Consider the following 21,481-nt stretch of genomic DNA (forward strand, 5'->3'; position numbering starts at 1 on the left):
GAGCAGCCCTGCTGGATCAGGCCCAAGGCCCATCTAGTCCAGCATCCTGTTTCACACAGTGGCCACCAGATGCCTCCAGGAAGCCACAGGCAGGAGTTGAGAGCATGCCCTCTCTCCTGCTGTTACTCCCCTGCAACTGGATGCAGAGTCACTTGTCTGCTAAGGCTAAGGACAAGAAGCTGTTGAGACACACATGCCTTGATTATGTCAGTTGTGTGTCTGTGCCCTTGTGGGGGACACACCCTGGCCGTTTTTAGACATTCAGAAGGGACGGAAGTACTATAGTCACTCGCAGCGCCCCAAGCAGTGTTCCCTCTAATTCTTTTCATCAATGTGCAGAATGAGTTTTGTTCTGGGTGGCAGGAGTTTTGTTCCTGTGCGCACGTGCATTCAGAGTGGGGCCTTCCTGAGCGGGATTTAAAATTAACTGAGTGGACATCAAAAAACATGTGAGCATGCACACATGCCTTGGCGGGGGAACACTGGTCCCGAGAGCACATGCGGAAACCCCACGCTGGTGCTGATGCACTCAAAAAGCCCCACCCCCTACACTGTCCATGCTTATGGTGTTTTGTCATGTGTAAACAGTGTTAAACAGTGTAAGTGCAAAGGACATTGTTTCTGTGATTGGAAGGCTGGGGTGCCTCTGAAGAGGGCTACTGTTTGGGTGGAAACTGAAAGAATGTAGGCATATCTGATAGTCGTTCAGTTCAGACATCATGCCAAATCATGGTTTGTCAAGAATCCAAATCATGGTTTGAGTTTCAAAATGTTCAACAAGCAAGTCATGGCTTAGGGCTGCTTATCTGCTTTTGTTTTTCATCCTCAATAAGTACTTGAATTCTGCAGTTCACTCTCATCTCTATGATGCAGCAGCCTCTAGAGGTACAGTGGTAGCCATAACTGCATTGTCAGTTTAGACATGTCACCAAAGCATAACTAGCGTAAACCATGATTTCCAAACCCACTTAATACTGTGGTTTCTAATTCTGATTGGCTAGCTAGTTGCAACCCATGGCTTGTCAGTTCAGAGATCAAGACAAATGTAACTATGATTTGGGTGAGATGAGTTGGCGATGGTATTGGATAAGAATGTTTGTGTAATATATTTTTTTTTTCCATGCAGAGTTGTAGCTACTCTTCAGGCAAAATTATTTGTAAATGCTTTAGAACCTTAATCTAGAAGCTGCTGGGGAAATGTTCATGGTACAGGCCTCCTAGAATTTGTGTTACTGTGGGATGTGGGTGTGGGAATTGCATTCCTGAATGCTTTTCCCATGCTAATAATGCTGCATGACAGAACTGAGCTGTTATGAAGATTTCTAGCTCAGCCCTTTCTTTGATGTACAGGTGAAACTCGGAAAATTAGAATATCGTGCAAAAGTCCATTAATTTCAGTAATGCAAATTAAAAGGTGAAACTGATATATGAGACAGACACATTACATGCAAAGCGAGATAAGTCAAGCCTTAATTTGTTATAATTGTGATGATCATGGCGTACAGCTCATGAAAACCCCAAATCCACAATCCCAGAAAATTAGAATATTACATGGAACCAAGAAGACAAGGATTGTAAATAGAACAATATCGGACCTCTGAAAAGTATAAGCATGCATATGTATTCAGTACTTGGTTTGGGCCCCTTTTGCAGCAATTACTGCCTCAATGCGGCGTGGCATGGATGCTATCAGCCTGTGGCACTGATGAGGTATTATGGAAGACCAGGATGCTTCATTAGCGGCCTTCAGCTCTTCTGCATTGTTTGGTCTCATGTCTCTCTCATCCTTCTCTTGGCAATGCCCCATAGATTCTCTATGGGGTCAGGTCAGGCGAGTTTGCTGGCCAATCAAGCACAGTACACTGTATACTTTTCGGAGGTCCGATATTGTTCTATTCTTCAATCCTTGTCTTCTTGGTTCCATGTAATATTCTAATTTTCTGGGATTGTGGATTTGGGGTTTTCATGAGCTGTACGCCATGATCATCACAATTATAACAAATTAAGGCTTGACTTATCTCGCTTTGCATGTAATGCGTCTGTCTCATATATCAGTTTCACCTTTTAATTTGCATTACTGAAATTAATGGACTTTTGCACGATATTCTAATTTTCTGAGTTTCACCTGTACTAGATTTCTATGTACAGAGTTTGGTTTGTTCTGTTTTTATGGTGAGGGAGGTACTTGGTCATGTGATTCCCACATTTACATTTTGAAATGGTAGGTTTCAAATTTAAATCTACCATTTGAAATGTAATGGTAGATTACATCTTGAAATGTAATCCCGTATCATTACATTTAGAAATGGTATGGGATGTAATATCCCCCATACTGTGGGATGTTACATCCCACAATAACACAAATTCTAGGAGGCCTGTACCATGCACATTTCCCCAGCAGCTTCTAGATTTAAGGTTCTAAAGCATTTACAAATAATTTTGCCTGAAAAGTAGCTACAACTCTGCATGAAAAAAAAAAAATTACACAAACGTTCTTATCCAATACCATTGCCAACTCATTTCACCCAAATCATAGTTACATTTGTCTTGATCTCTGAACTGACAAGCCATGGGTTGCAACTGGCTAGCCAATCAGAATTAGAAACCACAGTATTAAGTAGTTCTCAGTAGAAGTATATTGCATGATGCTTGTGAATATGTAGCTCAACTAGCTTTTCCACAGCAGAGAGTCTTTAATGTTGGGGAGTATTCAAATATGCTGAATGGAATCTCCCAACTATATCTGGAAATGTGACAGTGGTGCAGGTGGGAGTGGAGGAGGAGCAGAATTATGCATACCATGTGTACTGTTCCCTCCAAGGTGCGCATGTGCATGCACACCAGCCCACCGACCCCCACACAGCAGTTTCTGGTGGGTGCGCAGTCTCTGCTGCACCTGCCACCACTGCCCAGCACCCCGTTTCCCCCCCTCCCTGGCCGGGAAGCATTGCCCTGTTTCCCCCTCTCCCCCTCTCCCCATCAGGTCGCCGCCACCTTCTCTGTGCCACCATCTCCCTCCCCCCCGCCTCTCCCCAGCCTCATCTTCCTCCAGTTCTAGCTGCAGATCTCATGAGATTTCATAGATCTGCAGACGGAGCCAGGCTAGGACAGAGGGAGGAGGATGGGAGGAAGTGGTGGTTCTCCCCACCCCCGACCCGGGCAGGGTTTAAAAAAAACAAAAAACAACAACACCTCTCTTAGAAACTGAACAAATTCCAGACTTAATAATCTCAGACTTTTGTGTAGCTGCCATTAGTAATTACAGTTACTGTTTCACGCTTACACTGTGTGCCATACTACATAAAAAAGAGCTTGCTAAGAAACATTTAGCTCTTCCTTTAAACAAAGAATTCTCCCAGCAGCATTAATTTCACAACCTCTAAAGAGCCCTAATAACTGGGTTTTATATGTTATCAGGTTATACTGCCAGATGACAAAATGCAAAATCAATCAGAAATCCACATTTCCCAAGAAATGTGGGAAATTGATTCTGCCGTTAAAATATCTCCCCTACATCAGAAACTGCAGGGCACCTTACTCATTCTGTTCCAAAGCAATGCTGTTTCGAAGAAACTACTCACTCACAGCTTCAGCTACCACTTCAAATGAAAGCAGATGTCTCACAGCTGTATTTTGAAGGCTCTTGTTTTCAATATGGTTATGGCTGGCACACAGATGTCTCTAAAATACCAGTCACTGAAAGAAAGACAGAGCAGAACTGACAAACTGAAAAACTAACTTCTATCATGTTTAAGCAGAACCTACAACAGGCTTCACCAGTAGGGCTGAAACCTTAAGAGTTTTACCCTCTTGGCATGCTGACGGTACTGCGCCAAGAAAAAACTGCGCCAAGAAAAAAGACATACTGCGCCAAGAAAAAATCCTAAATGAATATTTTGCTGAATTAGCACGAATATAGGAACTGTTATCACTCATGCATACATTCTAAGGCATTGCATGCGAGGGCAACTATATTTTTAGTGTAAGGTGCATTCATGCCATATGAATGGGAGGGGGTTGTAGTTCAGGGATAAAATATACTTTGCATGCACAAGGACCCAATTTCAAATCCCAACATCTCAATGTATATATCCAAAAGAGAGATCTATCTCAAACCCTGGAGTGTCACAGCCAGTGCAGACAATACTAAGCTAGAAGGACCAATGACCTCACTCAGTATAAGGCAGCTACTTATGCTTTTAATGTAAGCACATTACACTGCCAATGAAGATATCTACCCCTGAACTGGAGATGTACAAAGGTCACTGCTGCCATTTTGAATAGTAGATTTGATGAGATTGCTTGCATGTCGGTTGGCCTTCCAGATATACACTGCTCCATGGACAAGCCAGACAGTTCAGAATCAGACTCGGGCTCCTTTTCTTGGAATTCAATTCTATCATTTCTCTTCACCTACACTGCATTAATTCTGGAGCAGTGTTCCCTCTAAGGCGTGCACATGTGCACGCGCTCACACATTGTATCAGTTAACTGTTACTAGAGTGCTTTAGCTTACAAATACAATTTAAAAGGTCATTTGTAATGTGGAGTAAGAGGTATATGCATTATTATAAGAAGACCGCCATGAATATTTGTGGCACTTTGGAGCACAAGCACAAATTTCAAGTACTAAAAAGATTTTGTGTGCTGCATGCAGCACATTAGTTATTAAAGTGTGTGTGTGTGTGTGTGTGTGTGTGTGTGTGTGTGTGTGTGTGTGTGTATGTATGTGAGCAGGAGAGAGTGTTTAATGTGCACACACTACCTTGATACTGCTGCCCAGAACAAAACTTTCCGCTGATCGGTTAGAAAAATTAGAGGGAACACTGTCCATGTGGTTTGTATGGATATGTAGAGCAGCCCTAAGCACATGCAAAATCAGCCCTGAATTCAGGGGAATTTATTTCTCTGTTATATTTTAGGACTGAGATGTGAATACTGCATGTTTAAAGAAACTTTACTCTTTTGTAACTGATGCTAAGGAACTTATGGCATTATGGAGAACCCGTTGTATTTTGTCTGTTTTGTTGCATTATTAATACAAGGTAACACTTGAGTTTATTAATCCCACCATATTTTCTTAACTACTTTAATTGATTTTGGGAACAAGGAGAGACTTCTCTTTTTGTACATAGGAAAATACTGCTCTATCTCCACCTCCTCTTAAAAAAATGTACATTAAAGTATTTATCTGTGTGATAAACTTGATTATTTAGCAAACTTGACTATGACTAAAAAATTTGGGATGTTCCTTTTTTTCTCCTAACCTAGTTGATGCGCATGGTGCTACGGCAGTGCTTTGAAGTATTGAAAAGAAATGGATGGAATGAAAGGTAGGTGGGGTGTGTGTGTGTGTGAGAGAGAGAGAGAAAGAAAGAAAGAAAGACACACAGCCTTGTGGGCATAACTAAATGGAAGATGTCAAAACTGTACAGAATTCTGAAGTCTTCAGATTTAATTTCTTAGATGTTATTGTAAACTGCCCAGAGACAAATGTTTGGGGTGGTATACAAATTTGATAGATAGATAAATAAATAGCCATTGTGTTTGTAAGAATGCCTGCTATAGCTCAAGACTAGAGGTAGTATTTCTAGATTTTGTGGTGAACATGAAAATGTGTTTGGGGCACACGGAAAATCTGCTGTCTTTCCCCCTAATATGTGACTGATGGCGTAGCTTGTGGAAGCTCTGAAAAAGGAGTCCTTTGTGAACGATCTGTTTAAGCTCTGTAATGTTTGTTTTGGGAATTAGATGAGCCTGCAGCTTAATTTCTTTTGGGTCAAAGCACTTCTTTCCTCATAATAATTTGGCACCATTGTGCAAGATAAGAGGGGAAGAATAACACATTGGAATTTTTTTGTTTGTTTTTTGTTTAAAGTTTGTGCACAATCCAGTGGAAGTTTCCTGGTGGATTGTGCTAATATAAAATAGAGAAAATTTGTGTGAGAATGCTGTTGCTCAGCTGAAATGCCAGAGAAGTTGGGAATTCTTCAGTCAGTGCCTCTAATGAAATAACACTTGGACTACTGACCCAGTTTAGGTTTAAGTTTCATGTTTTGCATTTGCCTTGCTTTTAGTCCTATGGTCTCTTGATATGGTCCAAATAGGCTTAAATCTGTTTTGGTTTTGTCCTGTAATGGTTTAGTAAGACCTGTAATGGCTTGATATGGTTCTTCTTAGGTTTAGCTTACTGTTTTATGTTTTCTTTCTTTAAAATCTGTAGTTGTTTGATATGGTTTGACTAATCAGTAAAATTCTATTCAGTTCAAATGCAATGATCTAGTACTACATGAAAAAGTAGTGTTTAATGTAGCACTCAGAACACATTCCAAATTTAATATGGACATTGCAGCTTGCTGTCAACTCACATATTTGGTACTGAATACTTTGGTGCTTGTTAATATATTCAGATATTAAAATAGTTTTTCTTCAGGGAATTTGTTCTTCTTTCTTTGTCTCTCCCCTACTCTCCAGTTTCACTGAGCCATTTTTGAACCTGCTAATGAAAGAGATTGTCCATTCAGACAGCACTGCTCCCATTGGGATAAAATTGCATTTTATTGATATCTATCTTGAAGAACTGGCTAAAGTTGGGGCTAAAGAGGTAGGAAGCATGACAACTTTCTCTAATGCTTAGTGTCTGCCACAGATGGCTTCCAATACCCAGTTTACTTATTTTGTATGTCTTGTTACTTTCACTTAAATTGGACACTGCATATCTTATTGATTCTGCTGTCCTAGTACTATATAATCATTAAGAAACCTTACAGATTAAAGTTTGGCAAGCATATATTAGTGCTACACAAATAATCTCACCAACTCATCACACTGGAGGAATTTATGAATTACAACATTGCTTTAATTTTGTCCTTTATTTCATGATCTGTAAAAATAAATATGTTCAGTTATAGCAGCACTAGTTTCTATAATACTTTCCATTTGAGCTTGCAGAACAAATGTCAGGAGTATTATCTTGATGTGTGTGTGTGCCACTTTTAAAATATTATTTTTGTGAGGCTCTGCCGGAAAAGTTTGACTTGGTAATACAATAGGAACAGTTGATGCCAGAATAACTATTATAACTAATTTTGCCTGCATACTTGCGAGGCAGTGAGCCCCATTGAATACAGAGGGATTTTCTTCCAAGTAAAAGCTGTTAAACTAGGATTATGCTGTAAAACTAGTCCTTGGACATCTTGCAGCATATACATTGGGTTGTGTAATTCATAAATGCATCCCATGTCTGTATTTCCTCATAAAATCTCTACTTGTGTGTAGGCTGTCATTTTATTTCCCTCCAACTCGGCAGCCTTCATCATAGATGTGTGCACAAACCAAGGTTCATGCACCAGTTTGGTGTTCCAAGGGGCTGGCAGAGGTGGTTGGCAGTGAGCAGCACCTTTTTAAAGGAAGAACGGCAGGTCCTTACCTACTCTGCCACTCCATGCAACTTCCTGCTGTATTGGTGCTCCCCCCAACATCCTGCAGCAGCACCCACATGGCCTCCGTACATGCATGGATGCCTTTTGCGTGGTCAGCATGGTGCTCCTGACCCCGCAAATGGCGTATGCAGAGGCCATGTTTGTGCTGGTGCCATGCGCTAGCTATTATTATTATTATTATTATTATTATTATTATTATTATTATTATTAATTCAATTTCTATACCACCCTTCCAAAAATGGCTCAGGGCGGTTTACAAAGAGAAATAAAACAAATAAGATGGCTCCCTGTCCCCAAAGGGCTCACATTCTAAAAAGAAACATAAGACACACACCAGCAACAGTCACTGGAAGTACTGTGCTGGGGGTGGATGGGGCCAGTTACTCTCCCCCTGCTAAATAAAGAGAATCACCACGGGAAGATCGTCACAGATCTATTGAGGGAAGATCTATTGAGGGAAGATCGTCACAGCAGGAAGCTGCATGGAGCGACAAGGAGCAGGTAAGGACCTGCTGTACTTAAAGGTTCTGCTCACCACCCCGCTGCCCTCCAACAGCGCTTTGGAGTACTGAACCGGTTCAACCTGAACCGGTGCACAAACCTTGGTTTGTGCACATGCCTATTTCATCACCCATATCTTCCTGACAAGTTTCAGAAATCTTATTAGAGAATTTCCCTTCCATAGGTATAGCTACGATGTGACCAGATACGGCTTTTGTACTGATTGATCATCATGGCTCTTCCAAAGCAGCCTTCAGAATCTCAGAAGCAAAGGCAGGCTTAGGGTTGGGCGAGCCAGGCAGTTGCCTACCTGAAGGGGGTACTTGGCTGTGCTTAGTGTCTCGCTGTTTGCAGGATGCACTGTCTGCAGTGAGCTAGGGAGGGGAAAAACCCACTGATAAACTAATCCAGGGGTTGGGGGACCAAAGGTACTCCAGATGCTATTTATTCTGTGACTGGCTCTGTTTAGAAGGAAATAATTCCTAGTTCTTTTGAAGAGGGTTAGTCTAGATGGGCCAGGTCCTTGCTGAACTAATTGTAGTAGTAGTAGTAGTAGTTGTTGTTGTTGTTAGATATGTATTATTATTTGTTATTAATATTCATAATATGTATTATTTTACAGCTCACAGCAGACCAGAATCTGAGATTCATTGAACCATTCTGCAAAATCATTGCCAAGACCAAGAAGTGCGTTCAATAGCTAGGTCTTTGCTACTTATATTGGCTCCATCTGTATTTTATTTTATTTTTTAAAAAATAGTAGTGAACTGTGAATAGGCTTGTGGAGAAAAATTGACCATAGACCCTAGAGAAAGAGAGAAGGAAGAATATTCATTGTGAAGCTAGCTTTCTTTTGTGTGCCTCAAAATGAAAGTGTGCGTAACTATGGGAACCACGTCAGTTTCTTTGTACTGATAATAAGAAAGCCAATCCACCACATGCTAGTACAGTCATATCGGAATGTTAGAAAAAAATATTGGATGAATCAAAAGGTTATAGCTCTCATTTCAGAATTAATGTGATAGTGCAAGTCATATACGACTCTTCACAAGTTAGGGTTTGCAAGGATGAAATGGAATAAAGAGGAGACCCATAAACATACATGTTTTAATGATACTCTTTCTATCCCCCACCCCATGGGTCAGCCATGCTGTTCTGCAAGCCATAATCCGTGGCATCTTCGAAACCATTGTGGATCAGTCCCCATTTGCCATAGAAGATTTAATGAAAGAACTGAAAGCCGGCAGTGATGATGGCATGTCTGAAGAAGATGAGTGGAGTGATGAAGAGAGTCAGCTAATGGCCAAAGGTAAAGCATCTATTTGCTGTAACGCGATGGGTTACTGTAGTGTGCTCTGTTCAGAGCTGCCTTTGAAGACTGTTCAGAAGTGGCAACCCACTTGTTAGCTGTTGGGAGCACACAACTAGGGATGTGCATGAATTGCGGTTCGTGCACCAATTCAAAAGGTTAGGTCGGAAACCTTTAAGAGCAAGGAGAGCAGGTCCATACCTGCTCTTGCACCACTCACCACAGCTTCCTGCCGTGGCGTCTTGCTCCTCAGTACCCCTTGTGCAGCAGCAGAACACATGACCGCCATGCATGCGTGGTTTGGCACAAGGCAGCTGGAGTGCTTGGAGCACTTCCTCCACCCAAAGACTGGGGCTCATTTGGGTGGCCAAAGCACACCTGCCAGCCAGTTGCAGCCTTCTGCTCTGGAACAGGAGGAAAAGGTTGGGGCTTTGTGGAAAGTGAGTGGTAGAGGCACTTCTGAGGGTGCCTCTGCTGCCCACCACTCAAACAGAGGGATCTTCCCAGAATTGTGTTGAGCCTTGAGTTCTTTGAAACTCAATGTCATTGAGGAGGATGTCTCCACCCTCTCCAACTCCAGCTTGAAAAGGCAGATGTTGCTTCATTCATTGTCCTCACCAGTAAGCGATGGAACACCCAACATGGTGAGGATAGTGACCAGAATTGTAGAAGGCTGAGATGGAACCAAGAGCAAACTGATAGAGGTTGCACTGCAATACGATGTTTGGAGCTTGAACTATCCTACTAGGAAGAGACCCATCAGAACCCAGCCTCTGGGTCTTGTTACCTCTTAACGGCCTGGTCCCTTGTCTACATGTTCCTGTTCTTTCTTCCAGTTGCATGGCCCCTGCTTTAACCTGATGAACTCTGTATGTTATATGCCGCTTTTAAGTGCAAGCAAAAGGATGTGTCTGAATATCGGTGTTAAGGTGCAAATATACAACATTCAGCATGACCAAATTTGTATAAAAGTGCAGCTATCCCTCCTCTATGGCTGAATCAGCCTTGTTTGCTTCAGCTAAGGCTCTTCTGTATTTTTGCTGGAGTGCTCTGTGATTTTGTTTGTGTTAGTTTCACAGCACACACATTCTTAATTTGTGTTGCATTTTTTCTGTACAGACAGGAGCTTGCCAAGCAAACCCTCATTCAGTTCTGAGGCCCAAGAGCACTTTTTAGGAGATGCAGATGACAACATTGGGCCTGTTCTTCAGGTAGGTATCTTCTTTGGCAGGTCACCAGTTTTTTGCAGTACACTAGTGACTGCTTTCTTAAACCCAATTATCTACATGGACTGCATCTTTTCTTTTGAAGTACTATAAATAGTATGTGAAGGGCCTTTTGTTTCAAAATGGGAAGAAGCTCATGCTGCATTATTTGATCATAAATGTACGTTAAGCTGCTGTTTCTCTGACTGCAGGACATGGGCGCCAGCATGTGTTGAGCAGTCATGTGGCCCTGATCTCTCATTGGTCAAAGGTTTCCCAGTGTATATTTTTTGATCCTACTGCGATTCCTGAAAGAAGTAGCATAGAATGGCAAGTTCCTGACACTTGTAAGATCAGGTGCTTGTGCCTGAGGTGAAAGGGCATAGTGGGAGTGTGTGTGGTGGTGGTGGTGGTAGTGGTGTATTTGGGCTGATGGAGAAGTGGTACTGGAGGGATTAGGAGCTGGAGAGATGTGCTTATTGAGGTTTCCAGGTTGGGTGAGTAGCTGTAAAGGGAACATGGTGGCATGAAGTCAGCATTTGAGAACTCTGGGATAAATGATGAAGCCTAAACTGATCTAAGGTGCCATAATGCTTTTTTTTTTTAATGACAGTTTGATTATAAAATGGTTGCCGATAAACTGTTTGAATTGGCCAGCAGAAAAAACACACCTGTGTTTAACAGAAAACGCATCTACAAAGTAGTTAAAAAGTAAGTTCCCTCGTAATAAACCTTTTCTGATTGTTCTGACTTACCTGTGGATCTCCTCTCTTTCCACATTCTTGAATCCAGCAATCCTACCTTTTTCTTGTATCTCAAGTCCCCTCCCTTCCCCCCAATATGTGCAAACTCTTTGGAAGTGCATTATTTCTATTTGTGTGTGAATCATACAACATACTTTCTTTCCACTTATGTTCCAGGTTCCAAGACCTTGGAGAAGGTGAGTTTTCAGCAACTTTTTGCTTCTATTTTGTTGCATTAAAAAAGGTAAGTGGTGGATGAAAAAATATATATAATTGTATGAGATTTGCAATGGGTGACTTATGTGTACCTGGAAGGATTTCATTTTTCATAGGGCATTTACCTGAGTTTATCTTGGAAGGAAACTTATCCAGATTTTCCTGTTGATTATGTTTGGAAGTGGAAAAATCTCTGTTTTAGAATTTGATGTTTCACAATTTTGGACAGATAGGATAAGGTCTTGCCTTTCTCCTACTTTAAATGAAAAACTTGATGTTTAAACAATGAAAAAAGCTGCATGTTAGAGTTCTGAGAAGTCAATAAAAAGGAGGGATCTGTATTTGCTGCTGTGGGATGTGATGAAGGATCTCCAGTACTACATGGTTGGGGTAACTCTGATTTAAATGTTCTCTCCCACCAGGGACCTTTCCACAAGATGACTTTCCTGAAGATGTTTCTACAGATGAAGATGATGAAGCCTTTAGCAGGAAAAAGTGGAAAAGAAAATCTGGCAAGCCCTTGAATAAAACAAAGCTGGAAAAAGAAGGTGGGGAAAAATAACAGCTTGCAGCATCTCATGCAGTCTAGTAACTAGGGAGTCTGGCTTTGTTCTTGTTTTCTTTTTCTTTATCTAAGTAATCAGCCAGTTATTGTTGAGCTTCACTATTCTGATAGAGTGGCTTCATTAGAAGTAAGATATAACTGGTGCTGAGTAGGAACTGGAAGGAATGGTGTTTTTAGAGGTGTCCCAGGCTCAGGATTTGTACATAAAGTTTTCTAATGTGAAAATCAGCCAGAATAAATTATTGTCATCCAAGATCCCCATTGAGTGTACTAGCAACAGGAAGGCTTTTGAGGATATCTTACGGGAAATAATTCTGCAATATTAACTTAACAGTTACTGTTCTGAGGTCAGACTAGTGGCTCATTTAGATCCATGTTCTATCTCCCAACTGCATCGGGAGCAATACGCTTGGAAGACACACAAGCAGGGCTTAATCGCAGACTCTTTATATTATTTCTCAGGCCCTGGCATTCAGAGGTATACTTTTTTCCTCCCTCTAAAGCTTCCTTCCCACTGCTAGCAGAAGAAGTTAGAAACTGCTTTTCAGCTGTTTCACCTTTAAAGCCAATTCATTTGTTTTGACAGCGAATGCTACAAATGGAGAAATTGGTGTTGAGGAACATGATGACAAGCCAAGACTGAAAAAGAAAAGGAGGATGAGGAAGAGGAAGTCCAGTCAGACTGCTGTTGACACTTGCACAACTGTTGGAAGTAATGAGAAAGTGCCAGCAAAAGTGGTAGAATACAAAGAGCTCAACCAGGACAGTGAATCAGCAAATGCGAAGAAAAGACCAAGGAAATGTTCAAGCGTGGAAGCAAATGAAATTGACTCACCAGCAAGTTCTACTGCTGAGAACTGTGCACTGAAGACACTGACATGCTTGGTAAGCAATATAAAGAAAGGACCAAAGAAGAAAAGTTGCAACCTGCAGAAAGTTCCTGCAGAAACTGTCCTTCAGAATGGACAGACTTGTACTCAAGAGGGTCCTGGCTGTTGTGTGTCAGTAGAACCTGATAGTAAAATGATTAAGAAGAAATGTAAAACAAAGTCTGGAATTATCACTGGAAACTGCATTTCTGAAGAGGAGAGCCCTGCAGAGTTGGACTCCACAGTGCTCCAAAAAGTTAAACTGAAGAAAAAGCACAAGTTGAGGAACTTGAAAATGATTAGAAGTTCCAAACAGAAAATAGTAACTTTGAAAAAGAAAAGGAAAATAAAGGAAGTCTTAAATTCTGTAGAAAACAATGAACTTGAAACTGCAAAGAAGAAGAAGAAAAACAGCGTAAGTAGAGATGTCCTTTTTTTAACCACCTCTGGAATCCATCCCCTCTTCTTTCAGAAAGGGAATCCTCAAGGGAGCAGAGGTGGTGCAGGTTACAGCGTCTGGCTCCAGAACCGCCACTGCCCCCAGTAAGCCTCAGTGGATCACTTGCAGATCCCTACTCAGGCCGCAAGTCTATTGGACTACTCACTCATATGCCACTGGATCTGTACAGTCTTGCCTCGAATAATCATACTTACATTTCAGAACTTTCTGTTTTCAGCTTGGGAGATATTGCTTGCATAACAAAATGTAGACGAGAAATGGAAGCTAATTGTCCTATATCCCCCCCCCCAAATTCCTACACATTTTCTGAAAATAAGAACTGAAAACCTTTCTCTAGTGGAGGTGGCTTGTTATAAATGTGCACAAGCAAAGGACTCAGTGGGCTGGTTTCCACTGGCCCAGCATAGGTGAAGAAAGAGGGGCCTGCACAAGTGTGTACCCATTGGGATGTTCTCCATGTTTTGACAGATGCATCTCTTGATCGTGGGGAGAGTGGGGACATTTATCCAAATGTGACCTAAACACGCATTTACATTTGTTTAAATGTCCCAGTGGGTACACATTCTATGCAGCTCCTTTACACGTGCTGGGCCACTGTCATCGGAACCGGCCCCATATTTGTTTTTTATGAGATGATTTAAATCTGAAAAGACTTTGCATTCTCGTAAAATGCAAAATTAACTTCGGTTAATTGTTGTTGGGCAGTTTGAAGCAGAGATGTTGTAAAAAGCTCCTCGTAAATTGTTCACTGCCTTAATACATTCACGGGGCTGCCCAGTTCCAATGGGTGCTGTGCTCAGTGGATGTTTGAGCGTAAGGGATGGAAGAGAGAAGGAACACTCTCTTAGTCATACATGGACATCAGTCAGATTGACTGCACACGCTTTAAAAGGAATTGCGTTAATATCTTTCCCAGAAGAAATCGGCAAACACCCTTATTCGTAGCCCATGTTTCAATGTTGCTCCTCCTTGTTCGACCCGTTAAGCTTCCAAGAACAGATTGTCAGTGATATCATTACTTAGGGACCCATGATTGCCCTCTCTCCAATGTGTGTAAACTAACCTGTGACGTGGCTATACACAAATGGGGGGGGTGGAAGAATGAGCCCTATCCAGAAATGTTGTTTGTGCATACAGATATCTGTATAAAAGTACATGGTTTTGTGTGAATAGCTACACATGCATTCATTTAAAAAGTAAACCTGGCTACAGGCCGTCCCAAATGCAGGGTAGAGATCAGAAGTGTACTACTGAACACATGTTGAACATAATGTGTGAATACCTGATGTGCATGCTACTGTATGTACTGCTTATGTTCATATTTGAATAACTCTAGATGTGTGCACTATACGTGTTGAACATAGCATGTGAACAGGACTATGAAATTCAGGATGTTGTGTATTGCATGTTGTGCTGGTATGCACATTGAGGACCACACTAATGAGCCTGTTGCTACACCATACATTTCTGGCTTCCAGATGTGTGAAGCAGCCCCTTGCCAGGTGCTTTTGTGATACCAACAATTGCCTGCTGGTTTTCTCTTTGAAGCTGACCCCATTGTTGTGCCAAGGCCCCTGGAATTGAAGGGCTAGTCGTGTCAACATTGCAGTATTGCACTCTGACTCAGCTCTTGTTCTTTTCTGCTTGGCTGTTCTCTTACCTCCCCACAGGAAACTGTTGGCACTGCCATTCTGAAGAAGAAGAAGAAAAAGAAGAAGGCAAAGGCAGGAAATGATTTGGTGAAATTTGAAAAAACAACACTTCCAAAGCCAGTATTCTTTAGAAAAGCTAAAGGAAGTATTACTTCCATGAAGGTAAGGTGACATTGAAATAGTCAGCCACAGAGGAGGAGGGCTCTGAGCTTGTGATTATAAGATTTCTGAAGATGCATAGTCTGCCCTTTAGACAAAGACACTCTCCAAGATGGAGGCATCAGCCTGCTGTGCCAGTACTTTTGTCATCCAGGAAAAGGCATCTCTGCCCTTGGCAGAGGCCAGAGCTGTGGTACAGGAAACAAGCAAAAGACCATGGTTCCTAGCAAATGTCTAGCACTGTCACTGGCCTACATTCAATTTTTTATGCTGAAATGGATAGATTACTGCATTATTGCTTACATTAAATGTTCTAGAACAGATCCTTTAGCTGCTGGAATGTTAGTATTTGTTTTGTTTATATTTTTGGTGACTTAAGAAGGTTGTTAGTCTATTTTTTTTAACTAGATATCTGAATAGTTTATAAAAATAGATGTTCCAGTTTTAAAAATATATATATGAAAGGGCTCCTGCTGGAATACAATTGTCTGAATGCAGTTTCATGCGTCTGCTTCCCATGTTAGCCAAGGTTCAGTTCTCACTTGTGAAGGAATGTTGGTAAGCTGCCCAGCATGAGCAGTTGAATGGCCACTCTTCCTCTTAGCAGATTTTAGATGTAGGATTAGCAGAATTTGGGGACGGGCCATAGTTCAGTGGTAGAGAACATGATTTGCATGTAAAAGGTCCCGGGTACAATTCCCCACATGTCTGTTAAAAATAATAACAATTTTAAAAACTGCCTTATATACAGCAAGTTTGCAAGGCGATTTCCATAGAAAAATAAATAAGATGATGCCCTGTCCCAAATGGCTCACAATCTAAAAAGAAAAATAAGGGAGACACCAACATCAGCCACTGAAGGGATGCTGTGCAGGGGTTGGAGAGGGCTCAAAAATAAATAAATGGAGAGCTGCTGGCAACCAGTGGAGACAATATTGAGCAAGATCGACCAATTCGACTCTCTCTAAGGCAGTTTAATGTGTTTTTGTGCTCATGGTCAGTTTTAAGAATACGTAAGTAACTGGGAAGCATAAAACAAAACTGTGAGCTTTCTACTGTTATGTGTAATTAGACCACGGCAGACGCAATGATGGCTCCCTGTTAACAAATTGGAAAGATGCTTCAGGAACTAGGGAGGTGCACAGAACCAGTTCTGTGCACTCCCGAGAGGGCGGGTGGGGAGGGGGGTTGGTTTAAGGCATGGGAGGGTGTCCTTACCTCCCCCACCACATTTCCCCTGCTGGCGCTGCTGTCAAAATTGCTGGCATGTGGCAGTTGTATACCTTCTTGCCGCTCTGGTCAGCGTAATACCGGAAGTGGCCGGTGCATGATGTGCTCATGAGTGCCGGCCACTTCCAGTATTACCCTGACCAGGACAGCAAGAGGGTATTCAACTGCCCTGTGCCAGCGATTTTGACAGCAGCACCGGTGGGGGAAACGCAGCAGGGGAGGTAAGGACACCCTTCCCGTCTCCGAACCAGCTCAAACATCGGTCCTTTGAGCCAGTTCGGCAGTCTGTCAGTAGACCGCTGAACTGGTTTGTGCACACCCTTAACAGGAACACAAGTTCCCTTTCCTTCTCACTGTTCCTCTAAGTTATTGGATGTCCGCTCGGTTCACTTTCGATCCCACTCAGGTTTGCTTCAGGAAGGCCCCATTCTGAATGCACGTGCGCACACACTGCCTTGATACTTCCGCCCAGTACAGAGATGGAAAAAAATAGAGGGACCACTGGAGCAGATTCCTCTCTCTTCTCCCTTAACCACAGTTAAGCACTTCATCAGCTCCAGTGCCACCCAGGCTGAGGCTAAGTAGGGCTCTAGTAACCCAGTTTGAAATGGGTTTTCAGATCCTGTATTAATGGAATTCTTGGTTAACTTTAATCTGGTTAACTACTGATGGACTACTGTAGTTAAGGAGAGTAGAGCAAATTTGCTTTGCTCTGAGGCAGACCTGTGAGGCAAGAACATCCATTCCTAAGGGTTGGCTCCTGATGTGTTCACTTTGGCTAACGGGATTACTACTACATCTCTGCACTAGGGCTGTGCAAAGATTCAGCATCAAAACCAAGTCATCTGCACATTGCCCCTGGCTCTGCAGGGAAGCGGCAACTACCAGCACTTACCTCTGCACAGAGTAGTCCTGTGCACAGTATTAGGGAGGACTCTTAAATGGATTCAGAACTGTAGTGGCACATCGGGAGGCAGACAACAAGGCTTGTGCGCAGTACTGGGAAATGTAGTGCTTCTCAGCTCTTTTTCCATGCAGCTCTATAGAAAAATTGCTAAGGACTGTATTACCCAGCACTCTCTGTACCTTCCAAGATATCACGAGATTTTCCACAGCTACAAATCCCTTTAACGGTCCTCCCCAGTGAGGCACAAGAACTACTCTGCAGAGGTAACCACTAGGGGTCGCCACCTCCCTGCAGGGCCAAGGGCAATGTGCAGAAGATTTGGCTTCAAAACTGAATCTTTGCACAGCTCTTATCTCTGCTGTTACTGAGGAAATCCGACCAGTTATGCTTTTGTTGAGTCTGCTTTTTCTATCCCTCAAGGGCAGTATTGCATACAAGAGGTAAGGCAGGTGCAGTTGATTAAAACCAGTTAAGCAAAAGGAGTTGCAAGCCTCCTATCTGTTGTGTTCTGTCTAGTAATCTTTTGTGTTTTGTTTGGATGTTTGTCCCAGTAGGGAGCTTGTAGAGCAGAGATTCTCAAACTTGAGTCCCCAGATATTATTGGACTTCAACTCCCATAATCCACAGCCCCAATGGCCTTTGGTTGGGGATTATGGGAGTTGAAGTGCAACAACATCTGGGGACCCAAGGTTGAGAACCCCTGCTGTAGAGAGTGTGGGGGGTGGAGTCAGAAAGAAAAGGTAGGGAAAGAAGGAGAAAAATGGAATTGCTTCTGAATAAAGTCTTAGTTAAAACAGCAAAGATTTCTTAGTTTATAAGGGAAGCAGCTATAAAACATTTAGCGATGAGATTTTGAATGGCTGTGCATGTGTACCTGCAAAGCTTGTGGAAGTTCCTCTATCTTCCTTTTATTGCATCACTGCGCCTACAATATGGGAGGAGAGCTGGTCTTGTGGTAGCAAGCATTGATTGTCCACTTTACTAAGTGGGGTCTGCCTGTTCTGCATTTGTTGTGAGCACTGTAAGGTATTCCCTTTAGGGGATGGGGCCACTCTAGGAAGAGCACCTGTATGCTTGCATGCAGGCGGGTCCAGGTCCCCTCCCTGGCATCTCCAGATAGGGATGAGAGAGACTCCTGCCTGCAACCTTGGAGAAGCCACTGCCAGTCTGTGAAGACAATACTGAGCTAGATAGACCAATGGTCTGACTCAGTATATGGCAGCTTCCTGTGTTCCTGAACTGCTGCATTCTACTGTTGCTGCTGCTGATTGTTTCTCCAGCTTCCTCCTGACCTGCACAACCCTTGAAGGTACTTTTTCCTTATCAGTCCTAGACTCTTGTTCACAGGATCCCAACTGCAGCACAGCACCCCTTTTCTTGTCCATTTCAGGAGAAGATGTTCTTCCCTGGAAACAGTGATATCCTGTTTCTGCAATTCCCTCCTCACTGTACAGACCTCTGATCTTACTCCAGCAAAATAGAAGACTATAGTATGTCACTTTCTGGGCTCTGAAGGCCAAAGAATATTTAATCATTTGCCCTTTCCTGCCAACTTGAAAGGGGATTCCAACCCTTATGAAGCTGCTCTTCAAGTCTTAGATGATCACTTCAGCCCTATTTTGAATGTGATTGCTGAATGTTACAAGTTATATTCCAGATCCCAGCTGCCTGGTGAATCTATATTGATCAATATGTTGCAGCATTTCGTGCCGTAAGTGTAACCTGTGAGTTTGCCAGCTTTACTGATGAAATGACCAAGGCTCAGATTGTTATAGAAACAAACTGCTCCAAACTGTATGGAAAAACTGCTACTGGAAGGGGAACTTACCTTGGATAAAGTTATAGAAATGGCTAGGAGCGTGAAAAATGCTCTTCTTTGTGCCAAATCACTCCGTTTGGAACCCTCAAACCCACCTTCTAAAATCCAGGCTGTTCAGTCTAAGCCCTATCTTCTCATATGGCACTTCCCCAGAAAGTGGCAGCACAAGCAATAAAAAGCTACCAATGTAGAGAGACTGCCCACAAAGCCAATTTTGCTCACTCTCCTGCACAAAAGGTCACTTGCAACAAGTATTTTTAAAAAGGGGGCACTTTGCTAAGGTTTGCAAGTCTGCTGTCCACTCCATTACTGACTCGCCTTATGATAAGGATGAGGCAGCTGAACCACTTCCTGACAGCATTTTAAGTGTGACAGACCCAGAACCAAGAAACTCCTTACTACATCAGATCTGCCCTTGCAGCCTTCAGACTTCCACCCATGGCGATATGGAGGTTCATAAATGGATACTTCACGGCTGTCCTGGAATACAAAGGATGTACTTTGTATAGTGTCACAAAAGGGAAAATATACGTGTCACAAAAAGGAGTGTCAATATTGGGCTGAAACAGAAATAACTACAGATAGTGTTAGATCCAAATAGCATGGAACCCGTATTACAGATGATGGAGTCTCCATATGCTGATTTGATTGCTGATTCTTCGGACATTTTTGCTGATATTCCTGGCACTGTTATACATTTCAGACATAAAATTCAGATGAAGGCAAATGCAATACATGTACAACACAAAGTGAAGAACATACCCATAGCATTGAACCAACTACTTAAAGAGGAGCTTTTAAGACGACATACTGATATCAAAGAGCCTGTTGATTCACAACTTTGGACTTGTTTTTGGCCTGTCATCAGATTCCTCTGCTCAAAGGTTTTCGCAAATACACAGCCTTCATTACCCCAGAAGGTCTTTTTTCAATTCAAAACATTGCCTTTTGGGTAAGCCTCTGCAGCTTTGGTGTTTCAAAGAATGATGCATGCAAATTTTGGGACTATGGATGGCACCACTTACTTTCAAGAGGACACTTTAGAGTATGCCAAAACCATTGAGGAGCATGATGCTAAACTGACAGAAGTCTTAAGAAAACTCCAACACAGACTTACTATCTCTGCAGAGAAATGTCAATTTTGCATACACAATGACATACTTGGAACACACAATATCTCAGAATGGCATACATCCCAAAACAGATTTAATGAAAGCCATTCTGGAAGCACCAGAGCCACACAACAAGGATACACTTGGCTCATTTTTAGGACTTGGTATTACTCTAAATTTGTTAGAAGATTTGCCTCCAAAGTAGTTCCATTGTGTTATTTTTTAAAAATAATGTATTGTTTAACTGGGATGCATCCTGCAAGGCTAGTTTTCAGACTATCAAATCGGCCCTTGCTGAAAGCCCACCAGCAGGCACACTATTGTAACCACTGATGCTTCTGAATATGGTTTGGGTGCTGTCTTGACCCAGAAAAATAGGGGACAGGGAAGTTACAGTTGCCTTTCCTTCCAGAATGATTACTGCATCAGAGATTATGTATTCTATCATTGAAAAAGAAGCTCTAGCGTGTTTTCTGGCCACTCAGGCACTTCAGGACTGACTTGTGGGGCAGAAAATTCACTTTATGGTCAGACCATAAACCCCTATCTGCTTTATTTACTATTCGGGGATCAAGTCGTGCAACCCCAAGAATAGCCAAATGGATCACCAGACTTTGATTTCTAGGTGGAACATCTTCCAGGTCTTCGGAATACAACCACAAACTGTTTGTCTCAACTTCCAATTCCATGCCATGAGGAGATCCCAGAAGACAAAGAAGCAGAAGCAGTCATTGTCCAGATAGCTTCATCCACTCATGGAGTGATAACATTTTCTGAATGGAAAGTTCTGAACAGTTCTGACCACTCAGGGTGGCGTCCGTACATGCTCAGATGCCATTTCCTGCTGGGAACAGGGAACTTTCTGATTCTAAGCAAATGCAGCCAGGCAAGCAGAGAGCCCGGCTGCTTAATACAAACAGCCCCACTCTGGGGCGGTGGAGGGCAGTGAAGGTGTAGTGGAGGGGCAGGTAAGACCGGCAGATAAGACCTGCCTTACTCCCTTTAAAGTGCCCGCTCATCCCCAGCCAAAACGATTCGGCTGGGGAGGCTCAAAGTGTTTTGGCACCTGGAAATGGGTTGCTGAAACACTTCAAGCACATCCCTAACTGGATGTGAAGAGGAGATCTGGTCTTGTAGTAGCAAGCACGGCTTGTCCCCTTAGCTTAAGCAGGGTCCACCCTGGTTGCATATGACTATGTGTGAGAATTGTAAGATATTCCCCTTAAGGGATGGAGCCACTCTGGGAAGAGCAAAAGGTTCACTCCCTGGCATCTCCAAGATAGGGCTGAGAG

At 42.5% G+C, this 21,481-nt stretch overlaps 1 protein-coding gene across 4 annotated transcripts in view; it reads left to right on the forward strand.

Moving 5' to 3' along the window:
* Positions 1-21,481, forward strand: part of RRP1B (ribosomal RNA processing 1B) — a 38,752-nt gene that overhangs the window by 6,759 nt on the left and 10,512 nt on the right. For all 4 annotated transcript variants that reach the window (XM_053306055.1, XM_053306056.1, XM_053306054.1 and 1 more), the window contains 10 exons: positions 5,272-5,333; positions 6,475-6,604; positions 8,566-8,630; positions 9,089-9,252; positions 10,372-10,463; positions 11,071-11,168; positions 11,378-11,397; positions 11,839-11,964; positions 12,568-13,265; positions 14,981-15,124. In XM_053306055.1, coding sequence (XP_053162030.1) covers positions 5,272-5,333; positions 6,475-6,604; positions 8,566-8,630; positions 9,089-9,252; positions 10,372-10,463; positions 11,071-11,168; positions 11,378-11,397; positions 11,839-11,964; positions 12,568-13,265; positions 14,981-15,124 — 1,599 coding nt within the window. The remainder of the gene's footprint in view (positions 1-5,271; positions 5,334-6,474; positions 6,605-8,565; positions 8,631-9,088; positions 9,253-10,371; positions 10,464-11,070; positions 11,169-11,377; positions 11,398-11,838; positions 11,965-12,567; positions 13,266-14,980; positions 15,125-21,481) is intronic.

The sequence above is a fragment of the Hemicordylus capensis genome, chromosome 3 (genome assembly GCF_027244095.1).
Source record: "Hemicordylus capensis ecotype Gifberg chromosome 3, rHemCap1.1.pri, whole genome shotgun sequence".
In the NCBI taxonomy this organism is placed as follows: Eukaryota; Metazoa; Chordata; class Lepidosauria; order Squamata; family Cordylidae; genus Hemicordylus; species Hemicordylus capensis.